At 42.4% G+C, this 18,679-nt stretch overlaps 1 protein-coding gene and 1 long non-coding RNA gene across 2 annotated transcripts; both read left to right on the forward strand.

Annotated features, from left to right (window-relative positions):
* Positions 1 to 57: 57 nt before the first annotated feature.
* nipal4 (NIPA like domain containing 4) lies at positions 58 to 8,751 on the forward strand (the record flags this gene model as incomplete). Its single annotated transcript, XM_037762999.1, has 9 exons — positions 58 to 93; positions 443 to 580; positions 1,573 to 1,629; positions 3,322 to 3,412; positions 3,540 to 3,700; positions 4,034 to 4,201; positions 4,303 to 4,382; positions 4,465 to 4,677; positions 7,068 to 8,751. Coding segments are annotated over 9 exons (1,178 nt in total), but the record flags the coding sequence as incomplete, so codon positions are not given.
* A 9,098-nt stretch (positions 8,752 to 17,849) lies between these two features.
* LOC119484284 lies at positions 17,850 to 18,240 on the forward strand. The gene is made up of 2 exons (XR_005205940.1): positions 17,850 to 17,940; positions 18,191 to 18,240. It is a non-coding gene; the product is annotated as an uncharacterized LOC119484284 (long non-coding RNA).
* Positions 18,241 to 18,679: the final 439 nt, after the last annotated feature.

The raw sequence follows: 18,679 nt of genomic DNA on the forward strand, positions 1-18,679 counted from the left end.
ACCAACACTCACACTACAGGTAACACACACACCTGGACAACAGCTCTCACACTACAGGTAACACACACCTGGACAACAGCACTCACACTACAGGTAACACACACACCTGGACAACAGCTCTTACACTACAGGTAACACACACACCTGGACAACAGCACTCACACTACAGGTAACACACACCTGGACAACAACACTCACACTACAGGTAACACACACCTGTTGTATCTGTGTCATGGGTTAAAGCTCAGTGTTCACTGATGGTGTGTAAAGAACCTTGTTTTTCTAGGATCTGGGTTAAATCTTATATTAATTAAGGAGGTGGAGAGTTCCCATACTATATATATTTATATGTACTCTAAATAGTTTAATAATAGTTTATTGAAAATAGTTGTTTGGATTTCAATGATCCAAACAATGAAGCTTTTAAACTGTTTCTGTCCAGATGTGCAGACAGACGCCACCTACAACCTCTGGCTGGGCCTGACTCTGGCCCTGCTGTCGGCCTTCCTGATTGGTGGGAGCGTCATTCTAAAGAAGAAAGCTCTCCTCCGATTGGCTAGCACCGGACACACCAGAGCAGGTGAGCAGAGCTCAATATTAATGATTGTTTTTATTTTATTAAAATGAATGCAGAAAACAAGAAAAGATGAATTTAGTGGAGTGAAATTTGGTGTAAATTATTAGTTCATCGTTCGGTCCTTCAGCAGTTTGTTGTTGATATTTCATGTTCCCCGTGGTGGAGGATTTCTCTGCAGGACGTTTCAAACCTCTGATAGTTGGTTTTCAAGGAAATAAATGTAAACAACAGGAAAGTGATAATCCAACCCAGTCTCACGGGAAAGCGTCCATCCCCGTCCATCATGTCCATACCTTCCATACCGTCCATCCTGCCCTTCATGTCCATCCCGTCCATACCGTCCATCCTGCCCTTCACGTCCATCCCGTCCATCCCGTCCATCCCTTCCATCACGTCCATCCCCGTCCATCCCGTCCATCCCGTCCATCCTGCCCTTCTTTGTATTCTATGTCTCTAACTCTTATCGTAGCATTTACACGGGGATGCGTTTACATTACAGCCAGTACAGGAAAGATGGCGTACAAATGACACGCGTAAATCAAGAAAACTCAACGTAATGTTTGTACACATTTGAACTAAGGTGTTTAGCGTGCAATAAGTACTGATAAATACCACAATAATGCACAAGGCGTTTAGTGTGCACAAAGTACCTATAAGCCCCTATAAGTACTTATTGCACTCTTAACGCCTATTACTACCATTATTTTGGTATTTATACGCCTTTTCGTGCGAACGGGCTGTAAGATTAGTTCAAATGTGTACAAACATTCCGTTGAGTTTTCTATAATTGAAGGGTTAAAAAGGGCTGAGAAAAAGGAAAGTTAAAAAGATTTCATTGTCAGGAGGTCAACCAGTTTATATACTTCAGTCAGGAAACTAAACCTCAACATCTGACTGATGCTTTTAGGACCAAATACCTTAATGATCTTATTTAGTAGAGGTGTTTTATAGTGCTCATGTTTAACCTGAGGTAATGTTTGAACTGATTTCATCAGGTGACGGAGGTCACGGCTACCTGAAGGATTGGCTGTGGTGGGGAGGACTGGTAACCAGTAAGACTTTTATATTTCTGTCCGTGAGGGTGACTAGAATAATATTTTAACCTTAATAACAGGAGGACATTTTAGGATATTATTTTCTTTGTTATGTCACAAAGAATCTGAGAAGATTCACGGTCTTTATCTTAGCTTAGCTTAGCACAAAGACTGGAAGCAGGGGGGAACTGCTAGCCTAGCCTCAATCAAAAGAGGAAAAATACACCTTACAACAAGTGTGCATCAACACCTTAAACTCCTTCAGATCAGACTATATTTATTATTTTATTGAACCTTTACTTCACCAGGATCATCCCATTGAATCTCTTTTTCTAGTGGCTTTTTAAAGCATCTTGTGCTTCATTAATTGCAATGGGAGTAAAGTTAAAATCAAAAGGTAACGTTGAGACGACAGGCCCGAGGATATAAAATGCAGATTTAGGATATTTAGTTTACTCTTTAGTTTGTATTGAGTTAATTTTGCAGCTTAACTGACTGTGATAGAGAACTGTTACTGGTGCCCAGAGGTCAACCTCCGTCTGAGAGGTGAAGTCAAAGCTGAAGAGCCTTAAACCTTCATCCTGTCTAGCAGCCAGCAGGGGGCGACTCCTCTGGTTCTATAGAAGTCTGATAGAAAATGAGCTTCTACTTCTCTCTTGATTTATGACCTCAGTAAACATTGTAAACATGAGTTTATGTTTCAAGTCTTCTTCAATACAGCATGATGTTCATTTAGGGACAAAAACCAAGACGGAGACGACCAAAAACCAAGATGGAGACGACCAAAAACCAAGATGGAGACGGACAAAAACCAAGATGGAGACGACCAAAAACCAAGATGGATACAACCAAAAACCAAGATGGAGACGACCAGAAACCAAGATGGATACAACCAAAAACCAAGATGGAGACGACCAAAAACCAAGATGGAGACGGACAAAAACCAAGATGGAGACGGACAAAAACCAAGATGGAGACGGACAAAAACCAAGATGGAGACGACCAAAAACCAAGATGGATACAACCAAAAACCAAGATGGAGACGACCAAAAACCAAGATGGAGACGGACAAAAACCAAGATGGAGACGGACAAAAACCAAGATGGAGACGGACAAAAACCAAGATGGAGACGACCAGAAACCAAGATGGATACAACCAAAAACCAAGATGGAGACGACCAAAAACCAAGATGGAGACGGACAAAAACCAAGATGGAGACGGACAAAAACCAAGATGGAGACGACCAAAAGCACCTGTCTTTTAAAGGGAATGGGAGATGACACTCTGATTGGTTTAATTCCTGTTATGCCCAAAACGCACCTGTGATTAATTAAGAGACTAAATACAACCTCTTTGTCCCTTGCGCCGTTTAACTAGCAAAAGTGGAGTTGGACACTTTAGACTGTACGTATGCTCTAGATGGTGAAGATAGATAAGATAAGACCTTCCTTTATTAGGTAGTGTTGGTCAGAGTACAGACGGGTCTACATAGGACGGTTAAATGTGAATGTTACTGAGGGAATAAATGTGTGTTTTTCTTTTGATGGAGCTCAGCTAGCAGTTTCCCCTCACATCCAGTCTTTGTGCTAAGCTAGGCTAAATACATCTGATATCCATCTTCATCTGTGCTGCTTCTCAGCTGAATGTAAAAGCTTTATTTTTAATATTATTATTTATCCAGATGTTCTCAGCAGTCTTTCTCTCTGCAGTGGCAGCTGGAGAGGTCTGTAACTTCACCGCCTACATGTTTGCTCCGGCCACGCTGGTGACGCCGCTGGGCGCTCTGAGCGTCCTCATCAGGTAGTTTAACTGCAGTGTTGTTAATACACCACAGAGACAGGATAGAATAATAATAATAATAATAATAATAATAATAATAATACCATATTTCACTTTGTTTGATGAATGATTTCACTTTGTGCTTCAGTGCCGTTCTGTCCTCCTACCTGTTGGGGGAGGTGTTGAACGTGGTGGGGAAGCTCGGCTGTCTGCTCTGTGTACTGGGAAGCATCTTGCTGGTTATCCACGCTCCACAGGAACAGGAAGTGACATCACTACAGGACATGACCAACAAGCTGCTGGAGCCTGGTGAGTTTCTACTGAGGTTATCATAGTTCATATTACTGATGTATGAGCACTCAGTTTTTATTAGATCAACTTTCTTTAATGAACTCATCAGTGTGTGCAGCAAAGTGTTGTTGGTGTGTTCAGTATAACTCAGGTGTCAGGTTCCTGGTGTTCATGGTGACCATGTTGGTGTCTCTGGTGTTTCAGGTTTCCTGGTGTTCATGGTGACCATGTTGGTGTCTCCGGTGTTTCAGGTTTCCTGGTGTTCATGGTGACCATATTGGTGGTGTCTCCGGTGTTTCAGGTTTCCTGGTGTTCATGGTGACCATGTTGTTGGTGTCTCCGGTGTTTCAGGTTTCCTGGTGTACTCGGCGGTGGTGTTGCTGCTGTGTTTGGTGCTCGTGTTCTTCTTCTCTCCTCGGGTCGGTCGCTCCAACATCTTCGTCTACATCAGCATCTGCTCGCTGCTCGGAGCCTTCACCGTCTCGTCCGTGAAGGGCCTCGCCATCGTCATCAACACCGGTGAGGTGTACATCAGCTGCTAGAAAGAGGAAGAGTTGCATTGTGGGTAGTGTAGGCATGAGTATGATAATGAATGAGTTACTGTGTTTTTCTCTCTCTAGTGTATTATGATGTTTCAGTGCTCGCTCGTCCTCTCACCTGGATCCTGCTGGTCACTCTCATCGTCTCCATGGTAACACAGGTGAGCTGTTCATCCTGTTTCTTAATAACACCTCACTAAAGTAGAGGTCACTGAGATGTCCTGTATGTGTGTCTGCCTGCAGGTGAACTACCTGAACAAGTCTCTGGACACCTTCAGCACCCTGCTGGTCTACCCCGTCTACTACGTCCTCTTCACCTCCGTGGTCCTCTCCACCTCCATCATCCTCTTCCAGGAGTGGAGCAGCATGGCGGCCGTGGACGTGGTCACGACGCTGGGAGCCTTCCTGGTCATCGTGGTGGGCGTCGCCATGCTCCACCTCTTCAGAGAGCTAAAGGTTTGTGTGTCTCCACAGGATGAAGCCTGATTCTGATCTAGTGGCATTAAAAGGTCCAAATTTACACTTCAGTTCAGGACAAGATACTTATAGAAATGAGTTTTTCCTCTCCAACATTTAGTGTAAGTTTCAAGCCTTATTTAACCTCCTTCATGACCAGCTAGTCTGACCTGACTGGTACCGATGGATTCATCAGGTTCTATAGTTTAACATGATACCAGTAGTATCAGTAGCAGTAGTAGTAGTAGTAGTAGTAGTAGTAGCAGCAGTAGTAGTAGTAGTTGTAGTAGTAGTAGTAGTAGTAGTAGTGGTATGACATGGTTGGTACCGATGGATTCATCAGGTTCTCTAGTTTACTATGATACCAGTAGTAGTAGTAGTAGTAGTGGTTTCTATAACCCCCCCTGTTCTTATTATATTAAGGCTTATAGTTGTGCATAATGAAGGGCGTGGCCGCTATGAGGGACATGGGGCAGCTAGATATCACTGAACTCAGCCTCTCGGCCGTGTTTGTGATGTTGTACTTGTTGCTTGTTGTTTGCGATGTTGTGCTTGTTTTTTGTGATGTTGTACTTGTTGCTTGTTGTTTGTGATGTTGTACTTGTTGCTTGTTGTTTGTGATGTTGTACTTGTTGTTTGTGATGTTGTGCTTGTTGTTTGTGATGTTGTGCTTGTTGTTTGTGAAGTTGTACTTGTTGTTTGTGATGTTGTATTTGTTGTTTGTGATGTTGTACTTGTTGCTTGTTTGTGATGTTGTGCTTGTTGCTTGTTGTTTGTGATGTTGTGCTTGTTTTTTGTGTTGTTGTACTTGTTGTTTGTTGTTTGTGATGTTGTGCTTGTTGTTTGTTGTTTGTGATTTTGTACTTGTTGCTTGTTGTTTGTGATGTTGTACTTGTTTGTGATGTTGTACTTGTTGCTTGTTGTTTGTGATGTTGTGCTTGTTGTTTGTGATGTTGTACTTGTTGCTTGTTGTTTGTGATGTTGTGCTTGTTGCTTGTTGTTTGTGATGTTGTTTGTGATGTTGTACTTGTTGTTTGTGATGTTTTGCTTGTTGCTTGTTTGTGATGTTTTGCTTGTTACTTGTTGTTTGTGATGTTGTGCTTGTTGTTTGTTGTTTGTGATGTTGTACTTGTTGCTTGTTGTTTGTGATGTTAGCTTGTTGTTTGTGATGTTGTGCTTGTTGCTTGTTGTTTGTGATGTTGTGCTTGTTGCTTGTTGTTTGTGATGTTGTACTTGTTGCTTGTTGTTTGTGATGTTGTGCTTGTTGTTTGTGATGTTGTACTTGTTGCTTGTTGTTTGTGATGTTGTGCTTGTTGTTTGTGATGTTGTGCTTGTTGCTTGTTGTTTGTGATGTTGTGCTTGTTGTTTGTGATGTTGTGCTTGTTTCTTGTTGTTTGTGATGTTGTGCTTTGTTGCTTGTTGTTTGTGATGTTGTACTTGTTGCTTGTTGTTTGTGATGTTGTGCTTGTTGTTTGTTGTTTGTGATGTTGTACTTGTTGCTTGTTGTTTGTGATGTTGTGCTTGTTATTTGTGATGTTGTGCTTGTTGCTTGTTGTTTGTGATGTTGTGCTTGTTGTTTGTGATGTTGTACTTATTGTTTGTTGTTTGTGATGTTGTACTTGTTGCTTGTTGTTTGTGATGTTGTGCTTGTTGCCTGTTGTTTGTGATGTTTTGCTTGTTGTTTGTGATGTTGTGCTTGTTGCTTGTTGTTTGTGATGTTGTACTTATTGTTTGTTGTTTGTGATGTTGTACTTGTTGTTTGTGATGTTGTGCTTGTTGTTTGTGATGTTGTGCTTGTTGCTTGTTGTTTGTGATGTTTTGCTTGTTGCTTGTTGTTTGTGATGTTGTACTTGTTGCTTGTTGTTTGTGATGTTGTGCTTGTTGCTTGTTTGTGATGTTATGCTCGTTGAGATATTTTCATGCACATATCGGACAGATGATATCCTGACGGGCTGCTGACGGACAACATCCGTCTCCGTTGGGATATCGGGAACCGTAACGTCCGTGAAACTTGGCCGAATCCTGTAATAGCGGACTCTACGGCTGCACCATTTAGAAAAAAGATCTAATTGCAGTTATTTTGACCGATACTACATTTGCGATATGATTTGCGATATTGGAAGGTATGATCATCTTTACATCACTATTCTATATAATATTAGAATGATTATGGGGTGATTTTATCTGGGGTCTGTTTTCTTCTTCCTGTAGAAGATGACGTTGTAGTCCAGGACGTCTCTGCAGCTCCACCATATTTAATATATATAGAATAACACACAGTCACAGTTGGGATGGGCTACCTGCTGTTTTCTGTGCTGGTTGCAGGTTGGACGGTTCCACGGTTCATCACGTAGATACGAGAATGAAAACGATGCTCTGATGTCTTTCAGGTGACCATGAAGCAGCTGACCAATCAGCTGTCTCAGCCGGTGGAGAGGGAGGGGCTGGCAGAGGAGGTGTCAGCCAATGGAAGAGCAGCAGCAGGAGGAAGAGGAGGAGGAGGAGAAGGAGGAGGAGGAGGAGGGAATAAAAAAGAGGATAAATACGGTCTGATGGACAACATGGTGATAGAGAGTCTTCCTCCAATGAGAGAGGAAGGGCCCAGAGTCTTCATCATCAGCTGAACCACAGAAGAAGAAGAACGGAGACACAGGTTAGGGTTTCCTGTCTGGTCTGGTCAGACTGGTCAGACTGGTCAGTCTGGTCAGACTGGTCTGACGGGTCAGACTCAGACTGGTCATACTGGTCAGTCTGGTAAGACTGGTCAGACTGGTCAGTCTGGTCAGACTGGTCAGACTGGTCAGACTGGTCAGTCTGGTCAGACTCATACTGGTCATACTGGTCAGACTGGTCAGACTGGTCAGACGGGTGAAGGAGGTTATATAACCCTTTCTTATTTCCAGAGCACATTTTTCACTTAAATTATCATTTCAAAACCTTTAAAATGTATCTTGTGACTTTCCATGCTTCAAATGTAAAATGTAAAATGTTTCTATAGTAACTGGAACTTTTCTAATGAAATACCTTTTTTTAATAATAATAATAATAATACCTTTTAAGTTTGTCAAACTAGAGACCCTAAAGTCAAAGAGTTTTGTTTTATTGACTCTCTGTGGTGCCAGGAAATGAGAGCAGAGTTAGACCTCTTCTTCTTCTGTCAGATTGTTGCTGTACTTCCTGTCTGCTGTACTTCCTGTCTACTGTACTTCCTGTCTGCTGTACTTCCTGTCTACTGTACTTCCTGTCTACTGTACTTCCTGTCTGCTATACTTCCTGTCTGCTGTACTTCCTGTCTACTGTACTTCCTTTCTACTGTACTTCCTGTCTGCTGTACTTCCTGTCTACTGTACTTCCTGTCTGCTGTACTTCCTGTCTGCTGTACTTCCTGTCTACTGTACTTCCTGTCTGCTGTACTTCCTGTCTACTGTACTTCCTGTCTGCTATACTTCCTGTCTGCTGTACTTCCTGTCTGCTGACGGCGGTTTAGAGTTTATGAAGCAGCCACAACACACAAACTGACCATCATTCAGTGTTTACTACAACTCCAACTTTAAGCAGATATATATATACACAGTTTATATATATACATATATATATATATATGTATATATATACAGTATATATAAAAGCCGCGTCATGATTCCTGCAGCCACTAGAGGTCGACGTGATCAACCATGTGAATAGATGATAACAGCCTTCTGAACCTACTAGTAGGATTAGCAGGCCCCTTCTGACCCATATCTCTGAGGCTGATAACAACCATTCAATCAGCTGATATCATTCAAAGCTTCGTATGAAGAGTATGTTCGTTACGCCAAATAAATCCTTTTACTGATGAACTACAAGGTTTACCATCAATACTGAAGCTATAAACAACCCACAATGCAACACTCTCAGGACTCTCTGCATTCAGTATGATGCTATATATATATATATATATATATGAGAAATTGTCTCCAGCTCTTTCATACGTAATCTCCTGATAAAGGATTGTCTCATATTATATTAACACAAAATCATCTTAATCTGTTTTAGTTGGCAGAAAACAAGAATGTCCCCTTATATATACATACATACACACATATATATATATGTATACATACATTAATGTATGTATACATATATATATATGTATATATATCTCTATCTATATATATACATTAATTTATATATATAGATAGAGATATGTATATATACATATCTCTATCTATATATATAGAGAGAGATATATATCTATATATATATGTATACATTAATGTATACATATATATAGAGATATGTATATATATACATTAATGTATATATATATAGAGATATGTATATATACATATCTCTATATATATAGAGAGAGATATATATCTATATCTATATATCTATATATACATTAATGTATATATATGTATACATTAATGTCCACCTTCCTTTATTGCTCTGGTTATTAATGTATATATTATATATAAATTATATATAGTTTAAAGGAGTTGTGTACACACTGCGTGATGATGTGTGTGTGTGTGTGTGTGTGCGTGTGCGTGCAGCTGAGAACTCTTCTGTTTATGAAGCTCAGAGGAACAAACTAATAACAATCTAATGACATATTTAATAACACTTTTAATAATTTAACTACATTATTATTATTATTATTATACTTTACTGAATGAACATTTTCATCGCTGTAACAGAGTATTTTTACTGTGTGGTATTAGTACTTTTACTGAAGTACACTTCCTGGTGTACTGGCTCCAACATTTCGCTTCATCAGTCCAGTTACATTTCAATGTGAACAGTAATTATAATATGTATATATATATATATATATGTATATATATATAGTCTCTTTGTGTTGTTATTTTGTCTCTTTATATTGTTATTGTATACAATAACAATACAAAGAGACAAAATAACAACACAAAGAGACTTTAGGGCTTTCAACGTTAACAGGATAATAACACGTTAACGCTCAGTTCTGAAGCTAGAGAGAAGATACTGCTATCATATATATATATATAGATATAGATATATAGATCCTGGTATCATCTGAAACTATAAAACCTGATGAATCCATCGGTACCAACCAGGTCAGACAAGCTGGTCATGAAGGAGGTTAAATAACGCTCCAAAGGGGTCCCTTGACCTCTGACCTCCAGATCAGTGAATGTAAATGGGTTCTATGGGTACCCACGAGTCTCCCCTTTACAGACATGCCCACTTTATGATCATCACATGCAGTTTGGGGCAAGTCATAGTCAAGTCAGCACACTGACACACTGACAGCTGTTGTTGCCTGTTGGGCTGCAGTTTGACATGTTATGATTGGAGCATATTGTTTTATGTTAAATGCAGTACCTGTGAGGGTTTCTGGATCAATATCTGTTATTGTTTTGTGTTGTTCATTGATTTACAATAATAAATATATACATACATTTACATAAAGCAGCATATAAGTGATGTGTGATTAGGTGTTTTTTTTCCCAGTTATGAATTCAAACATATTATTATAATTATTATTATTAAAGACTGAAATCAGCCTGCGTGGTCGGCTCTTTAAACTACAATAAATTTGCCTATTTTGTGCCAAATTTGTGTTTTGTTTTGCTGTGTTTTGAACAGCCCTCAGTTACATAGTCTACGAGGAATTAGACTGTCATTCAATGCATTCTTTCATTTTCTGTGAAGTTTAAGGCTGAGCATACACTGTACAGAATAGGGGGGAAATGCAGGGAAAGGGAAAATCGTGCATAAATAAGTAAATAAATAAATAAATGCATATATACATATATATACATATATATATATATATATATATATATATATATAAATAAATACCATTTAAGAATAAATATAAAATAAGTGCAAAAATAAGCAATAAATAAATGAATAAATAATAATGCAAAATAAATAAATAATTTAAAAACATTAATGAAAATAAATGGAATCGGCTGTTTTCCCCAGCAGGTCGTTGATGTCATGTTGCTGCTTTAGAAGTGTTTTCCCCAGCAGGTCGTTGACGTCATGTTGCTGCTTTAGAAGTGTTTTCCCCAGCAGGTTGATTGACGTCATGTTGCTGCTTTAGAAGGGTTTTCCCCAGCAGGTCGATGACGTCATGTTGCTGCTTTAGAAGGGTTTTCCCCAGCAGCTCGTTGACGTCATGTTGCTGCTTTAGAAGGGTTTTCCCCAGCAGGTCGATGACGTCATGTTGCTGCTTTAGAAGGGTTTTCCCCAGCAGGTCGTTGATGTCATGTTGCTGCTGTTTGCTGCTGTGAGTTATCGTTGGTTCATCAGAGTCAGAAACTCGAGTAGAGAAGCTATTGTTTTGGAGAGTCATCAACCGTGAATATCATGTTCTGTTCTCAGTGCAGAACAATGCTAGTTAACTTCATCGGTTCCACTTCCTTCTTTCTCAGGTAGGACTACTTCCCTGTGCATTGTGGGTAAAATAGTTGCCGTCTCTCCAGCTGAAAACAACATGTCATTGTTGAGTTTATTTCACTGTGAAAAGCAGAGACGACGATGCAGCATCTTAAAACTCTGAATGTTGCCGTAGTGGCAATCAAAGGGCCACTGATGCACCATGGGTAATTTCTATAATCCCTAAATACAAACCAGAGCTCCTTCAGCCTGTCTGCATCCTCTGACAGTCTCTCCATCCGTCTGTGTAGAATTAATAATAACATAATTAACATGAAGCTGATGTGGTTATGGAAGTGTGTATTTCTGGAGTTCCTCCCACACAGAGAACAACATGTACTGTGGTAGAAACACACCAGTATGTAGTAGTACTACCCCAGTATGTAGTAGTACTACCCAAGTATGTAGTAGTAGTACACCAGTATGTAGTAGTAGTACACCAGTATGTAGTAGTACTACCCAAGTAAGTAAGTAGTAGTACACCAGTATGTAGTAGTACTACCCAAGTATGTAGTAGTAGTACACCAGTATGTAGTAGTAGTACACCAGTATGTAGTAGTAGTACCCCAGTATTTAGTAGTACTACCCCAGTATGTAGTAGTAGTACACCAGTATGTAGTAGTACTACCCCAGTATGTAGTAGTAGTACACCAGTATGTAGTAGTACTACACTAAACTATCAATTTGGAACGTTGATTAATAATTAAATTAATAACTATAATCAACGAGCGTCTGGTGGCCGGGCTTGCCACGGAGCCCGGCCGGGGATACCCCGAAAAAGGAACGTGGCACCCCCCTCCTCTCCATCCTGTGGGCTCACCACCTGCGGGAAGAACCGCTTGGGTCGGGTGCGCTGCCATACGGGTGGCAGTGAAGGCCAGGGACCTCGACGGACTGGACCCGGGCGGCAGAGGCTGGCTCTGGGGACGTGGAACGTCACCTCTCTGTGGGGGAAGGAGCCGGAGCTTGTGCGGGAGGTGGAGCGCTATCAGTTGGATCTGGTAGGGCTTACCTCTACGCACAGCCTCGGTTCTGGAACCGTACTCTTGGATAGGGGTTGGACTCTATTCTTCTCTGGAGTTGCCCATGGTGTGAGGCGCCGGGCGGGTGTGGGGATACTCACAAATCCCCGGCTGAGTGCCGCTACGTTGGAGTTTACCCCGGTGGACGAGAGGGTCGCCTCCCTACGCCTTCGGGTTATGGGGGGGAAAACTCTGACTGTTGTTTGTGCGTATGCACCAAACAGCAGTTCGGAGTATTCGGCCTTCTTGGAGACCCTGAATGGAGTCCTGTATGGGGCTCCAGTAGGGGACTCCATAGTTCTCCTGGGAGACTTCAACGCGCACGTGGGCAACGATGGAGACACCTGGAGTGGCGTGATTGGGAGGAACGGCCTCCCTGATCTAAACCCGAGTGGTCGTTTGTTGTTGGACTTCTGTGCTAGTCATGGATTGTCCATAACGAACACCATGTTCGAACATAAGGATGCTCATAAGTGTACGTGGTACCAGAGCACCCTAGGCCGAAGGTCGATGATCGATTTTGTAATCGTATCATCTGATCTGAGGCCGCATGTTTTGGACACTCGGGTGAAGAGAGGGGCGGAGCTGTCAACTGATCACCATCTGGTGGTGAGTTGGGTCAGAGGGTGGGGGAAGACTCTGGACAGACCTGGTAAGCCCAAACGCGTAGTGAGGGTGAACTGGGAACGTCTGGAGGAGGCCCCTGTCCGAGAGATCTTCAACTCACACCTCCGGCGGAGCTTTTCTGGCATCCCTGTGGAGGTTGGGGGCATTGAACCCGAGTGGACGATGTTCAAAGCTTCCATTGCTGAAGCTGCGGCGGTGAGCTGTGGTTTTAAGGTCTTAGGTGCCTCAAGGGGCGGCAACCCTCGAACACCGTGGTGGACACCGGTGGTCAGGGAAGCCGTCCGACTGAAGAAGGAGGCCTTCCGGGATATGTTATCTCGGAGGTCTCCGGAGGCAGTTGCAGGGTACCGACGGGCCCGAAGAGCAGCAGCCACTGCCGTGACGGAGGCAAAGCAGCGGGTGTGGGAGGAGTTCGGAGCAGCCATGGAGAAGGACTTTCGGTCGGCACCAAAGTGCTTCTGGAAAACCATCCGGCACCTTAGGAGGGGGAAACGGGGAACCATCCAAGCTGTGTACAGTAAGGATGGGACACTGTTGACCTCAACTGAGGAGGTAATCGGGCGGTGGAAGGAGCACTTTGAGGAACTTCTGAATCCGACCAATACGCCCTCTATGGTAGAGGCAGAGCTGGAAGCTGATGGGGGACCATCATCAATTACCCTGGTGGAAGTCACTGAGGTAGTCAAACAACTCCACAGTGGCAAAGCCCCGGGGATTGATGAGATCCGCCCAGAAATGCTGAAGGCTCTGGGTGGGGAGGGGCTGTCTTGGATGACACGTCTCTTCAACACCGCGTGGAAGTCGGTGACAGTGCCTAAGGAGTGGCAGACCGGGGTGGTGGTTCCCCTTTTCAAAAAGGGGGACCAGAGAGTGTGTGCCAATTACAGGGGTATCACACTGCTCAGCCTCCCTGGTAAAGTCTACTCCAAGGTGCTGGAAAGGAGGGTTCGGCCGATAGTCGAACCTCAGATCGAAGAGGAACAATGCGGATTCCGTCCTGGCCGTGGAACAACGGACCAGCTCTTCACTCTCGCAAGGATCCTGGAGGGGGCCTGGGAGTATGCCCATCCAGTCTACATGTGTTTTGTGGACTTGGAGAAGGCATATGACCGGGTCCCCTGGGAGATACTGTGGGGGGTGCTGCGGGAGTATGGGGTGAGGGGGGCACTTCTCAGGGCCATCCAATCCCTGTACGCCCAAAGCGAGAGCTGTGTTCGGATCCTCGGCAGTAAGTCGGACTCGTTTCCGGTGGGGGTTGGCCTCCGCCAGGGCTGCGCTTTGTCACCAATCCTGTTCGTGATATTCATGGACAGGATATCGAGGCGTAGTCGGGTGGAGGAGGGTTTGCAGATCGGTGTGCTGGGGATCTCATCGCTGCTTTTTGCAGATGATGTGGTCCTGTTGGCATCATCGGTCTGCGACCTCCAGCACTCACTGGATCGGTTCGCAGCCGAGTGTGACGCAGTCGGGATGAGAATCAGCACCTCTAAATCTGAGGCCATGGTTCTCAGCAGGAAACCGGTGGATTGCCTACTCCGGGTAGGGAATGAGTCCTTACCCCAAGTGAAGGAGTTTAAGTATCTCGGGGTCTTGTTCGCGAGTGAGGGGACGATGGAACGTGAGATTGGTCGGAGAATCGGAGCAGCAGGGGCGGTATTGCATTCGCTTTACCGCACCGTTGTGACGAAAAGAGAGCTGAGCCAGAAGGCAAAGCTCTCGATCTACCGTTCAATCTTCGTTCCTACTCTCACCTATGGTCATGAGGGTTGGGTCATGACCGAAAGAACGAGGTCGCGGGTGCAAGCGGCCGAAATGGGTTTCCTCAGGAGGGTGGCTGGCGTCTCCCTTAGAGATAGGGTAAGAAGCTCAGTCATCCGTGAGGGATTCGGAGTAGAGTCCTTGCTCCTTTGCGTCGAAAGGAGCCAGTTGAGGTGGTTCGGGCATCTAGCACGGATGCCTCCTGGGCGCCTTCCTTGGGAGGTGTTCCAGGCACGACCAGCTGGGAGGAGACCACGGGGAAGACCCAGGACTAGGTGGAGAGATTATATCTCTACTCTGGCCTGGGAACGCCTCGGGATCCCCCAGTCAGAGCTGGTTAATGTGGCCCGGGAAAGGGAAGTTTGGGGTCCCCTGCTGGAGCTGTTGCCCCCGCGACCCGATCCCGGATAAGCGGTTGAAGATGGATGGATGGATGGATTAATAACTATAACCAAAATAGATAGTAAAGGTTGAAGGATATCGGAGTTCTTGACATAGCAGAGGTTGGCATTATTCACTCTTGTACAACATTAAAGAGACCAGCATGTATATTCCACAAACATTTATTTACAAGATAATAAAGGTTTAAAACACAATATTAATCTAACTAAATAACTAAACTAAACAAACCAAACAGTGTGTGTGTGTGTGTGTGTGTGTGTGAGAGAGAGAGAGAGAGAGAGGGGGGGGGAAACAAGATGGCGTCTTGTCTCAAGATGTCTGAATGGCCTACAGACCAAAATGGCTAGCACTGTAAAACTACAAAGATGGCGGGATCAAAGATGGCTGCCAACATGTCACCACATGACCTCTTTGTTCTTCGGAGCACATGTGCTCAGGAAGGACAGAGAGGGGAGTGATGTGGGGTTAAGATTATCTGAAGCTGTATGTTTATGTTTAACTAATTCACAGTTTCTGTATGTGATCTTTATGTGTGTCAGATAATGCAGTGGGTTAGAAAAGATGGTTAGTTTGCATGCAAGACCTTGTCTATGTGAAGCATAAACTAAACACATCAAATGTGGCGAAGCTAGCTACCCAAATATCAAATACAAATAATATCACAACAGTCAAACTCAATGAATAACATTAAACCAAATCAATACAAGTACATCCTAGAAATCAAAGTTTGACAGTCTTGCTCAGCCATGTGCAATTGCTACTGCTAAGGTAAGCCCAGTACGTTACCGATCCAATGGAAGAAAGGGTTTGTGATTCCATGGGTTAAAGTTGTGGTTCCAAGTCAAAGAGGTCGTCTTTGGTTAACTTGGTGCTAACTCTCCAGTAGCTTGATAGCTTGAAGTTAGCTGGTGAAAGGCAGGCCCTCGCGTTGTATGCATTTTTGGTTCCTTGTGTTGCTAGGTCTGTTTCCTAACAGACCATAGATCAGAAGCAGAACTGTTTTGCAGGTTCTGGTCTGGAGCTGTGGCTCACCTCAAGCGGGTCGGCTTGGGTTGAGGAGATGAGCAGCTCTCCTCTCGCAGGTCAAGAGAGATGAGATGAGAAGAAAGAGAAGGAACAAAGGACATTCCTCTGGTTTTGTTCTGGGTGAATTTCACACCTAGGTGTGAATGTTAGAGTGGCCAATGGAGAGTGAGCTTGGTCCACGGCCAATGGTAGCATACCTCCAGGATCCTGAGACAGTTCACTGTGTCTGCCACCAGAAATGGCAGGTCCCTACAAGAGTTACTGGTTGCTGTAATTGTTCATAAATGTTATAATGAATTTTAATGAGAGTGATGTGGGTCGATATCTACAGTCCTCGTTCAATGAAACGATGCATTTTAAAGTTCAACCAGAACTACTGTAAACTACAGTAAACTACAGCAAACTACAGCAAACTACAGTAAACTACTGTAAACTACAGTTAACTACAGTTAACTACTGTAAACACCTGTAAACTCCTGTAAACTACTGTAAACTACTGTAAACTCCTGTAAACTCCTGTTAACTACAGTAAACTCCTGTAAACTCCTGTAAACTACTGTAAACTCCTGTAAACTAAAGTAGACTACAGCAAACTCCTGTAAACTACAGTAAACTACTGTAAACTACAGTTAACTCCTGTAAACTCCTATAAACTACTGTAAACTCCAGTAGACTACTGTAAACTCATGTGAACTCCTGTAAACTACTGCAAACTTCTGTAAACTACAGTAAACTACTGTAAACTACAGTAGACTACAGCAAACAACAGTAGACTACAGCAAACTCCTGTAAACTACAGTAAACTCCTGTAAACTCCTGTAAACTCTTGTAAACTACATTAAACTCATGTAACTCCTGTAAACTCTTGTAAACTACTGTAAACTACAGTGAACTACTGTAAACTCCTGTGAACTACAATAGACTACAACAAACTCCTGTAAACTACAGTAAGCTCCTGTAAACTACAGTAAACTACAGTAAACTCCTGTAAACTCCTGTAAACTCTTGTAAACTATTGTGAACTCCTGTAAACTACAGTAAACTCCTGTAAACTCTTGTAAACTACTGTTACCTCTTGTAAACTACTGTAAACTCCTGTAAACTACAGTAGACTACAGCAAACTCCTGTAAACTCCTGTAAACTACTGTAAACTACAGTAAACTCCTGTAAACTCCTGTAAACTACAGTAAACTACTGTAAACTCATGTAAACTACAATACACTCCTGTAAACTCCTGTAAACTCCTGTAAACTACTGTAAACTACTGTAAACTACTGTAAACTACAGTAATATGAGGCTTCACAGGTCTTCTAAAACTGCTGTATTTATCTCTGTTCCTCTGCAGCTCAGTGAGGGAATCTAAAAGAAATATTTAATCTACTGATATCTAACATTAGCCTGCCTTTATGTCTGACTGTGTATTTATACTACTGACTGTGTACTGTATTTATACTACTGACTGTGTACTCTATTTATACTACTGACTGTGTACTCTATTTATACTACAGTTATTCTCTGTGCAGTGTGTTCTGTGTTGCAGTAAACAGCCAGCGGACGGTGTTGTTGGCTGACCGGCTGACGGTGACGGTGACGGTGTTGTTGGCCGACCGGCTGACGGTGACGGTGACGGTGTTGTTGGCCGACCGGCTGACGGTGACGGTGTTGTTGGCCGACCGGCTGACGGTGACGGTGAGTGTCATGTTCCCATTTATTGAGTCTGTGTTGCCTTTCAAGGCATTTATTTAATTTTCTCACATCTTCTTTGAGCAATTATATGTAAAAAACAAGATGGAAATAATTACTTTATAGTTAAAAAGAAATTAATTTGTAAAGTTATATTATTTGTCAGTTCCTGTCATTTCACGATGTCACTTCCTTTAGAAGTCACTTCCTGTGTAGTCACTTGTTGACTAACTTCCTGTTTAGCTCTACCTGGGTTTGTTGAAAGCATGGCAGATGTGAGCACAGTCCGAATTCAATCCGCTAGCATCCACATTGAAGCATCATAGAGGCAATGCCGTAAGTTGATTCATTTGATGGTAGACATGTTAAGGATCATATATTAATCAAGATTTCGTTAAAAAATGATGTTTGATAAGTTGTTTAAAAACGTTTTTGTTTACAATGGCATACAAGCTAAAACAATGCCAGTAGCCATGATAACTGCTACTAGAAGTGTATAGTGTATATTCATATTTACAGCTACTGTATGTGTAATATATTTAGTTAAAAAACAGACTCTGATATTTTTGTATCCTTTTATTTACAGTTTTCACCAACATGTCAATGAGGAATTGTGACAGTAAATGGTCAACCTTACTACGACTCTGTCTTCATTGGCTGCGGTTTAACTTGGTGTTTAGTCAGAGTTTCAACACACTGAATGAGAACACTAGAGTCATTCCATATCCATATTTTGTCAAGTGAAGCATTTTAATCAGGATTTAAATGACGGATAAATAATAGTAAATAATGGATTTGTTCCAAAGAAGAAAGAAAAAATATTTTATGAATGATACTGAGATTTGGTTTATTTCAACCAGTTACTCTACTTTTCATATTTTGATCTCCGTCTTTCCTCACTAAAATAGAGAAGGATCAACCTCCTCTGCCTCATATATATATGTATAAACTGGGGAAATAGTTAGTAAACTTGTGTTTGGTGGATTATTTCTCTGTTGTTACAATGCTAATGGTCATTGTATTCTACATGGTTGGAAAGCCTGTTTATTTACCTTCACAATGATGTCCAACTTGT

This window comes from Sebastes umbrosus, unplaced genomic scaffold, assembly GCF_015220745.1.
Source record: "Sebastes umbrosus isolate fSebUmb1 unplaced genomic scaffold, fSebUmb1.pri scaffold_131_arrow_ctg1, whole genome shotgun sequence".
Classification (NCBI taxonomy): Eukaryota; Metazoa; Chordata; class Actinopteri; order Perciformes; family Sebastidae; genus Sebastes; species Sebastes umbrosus.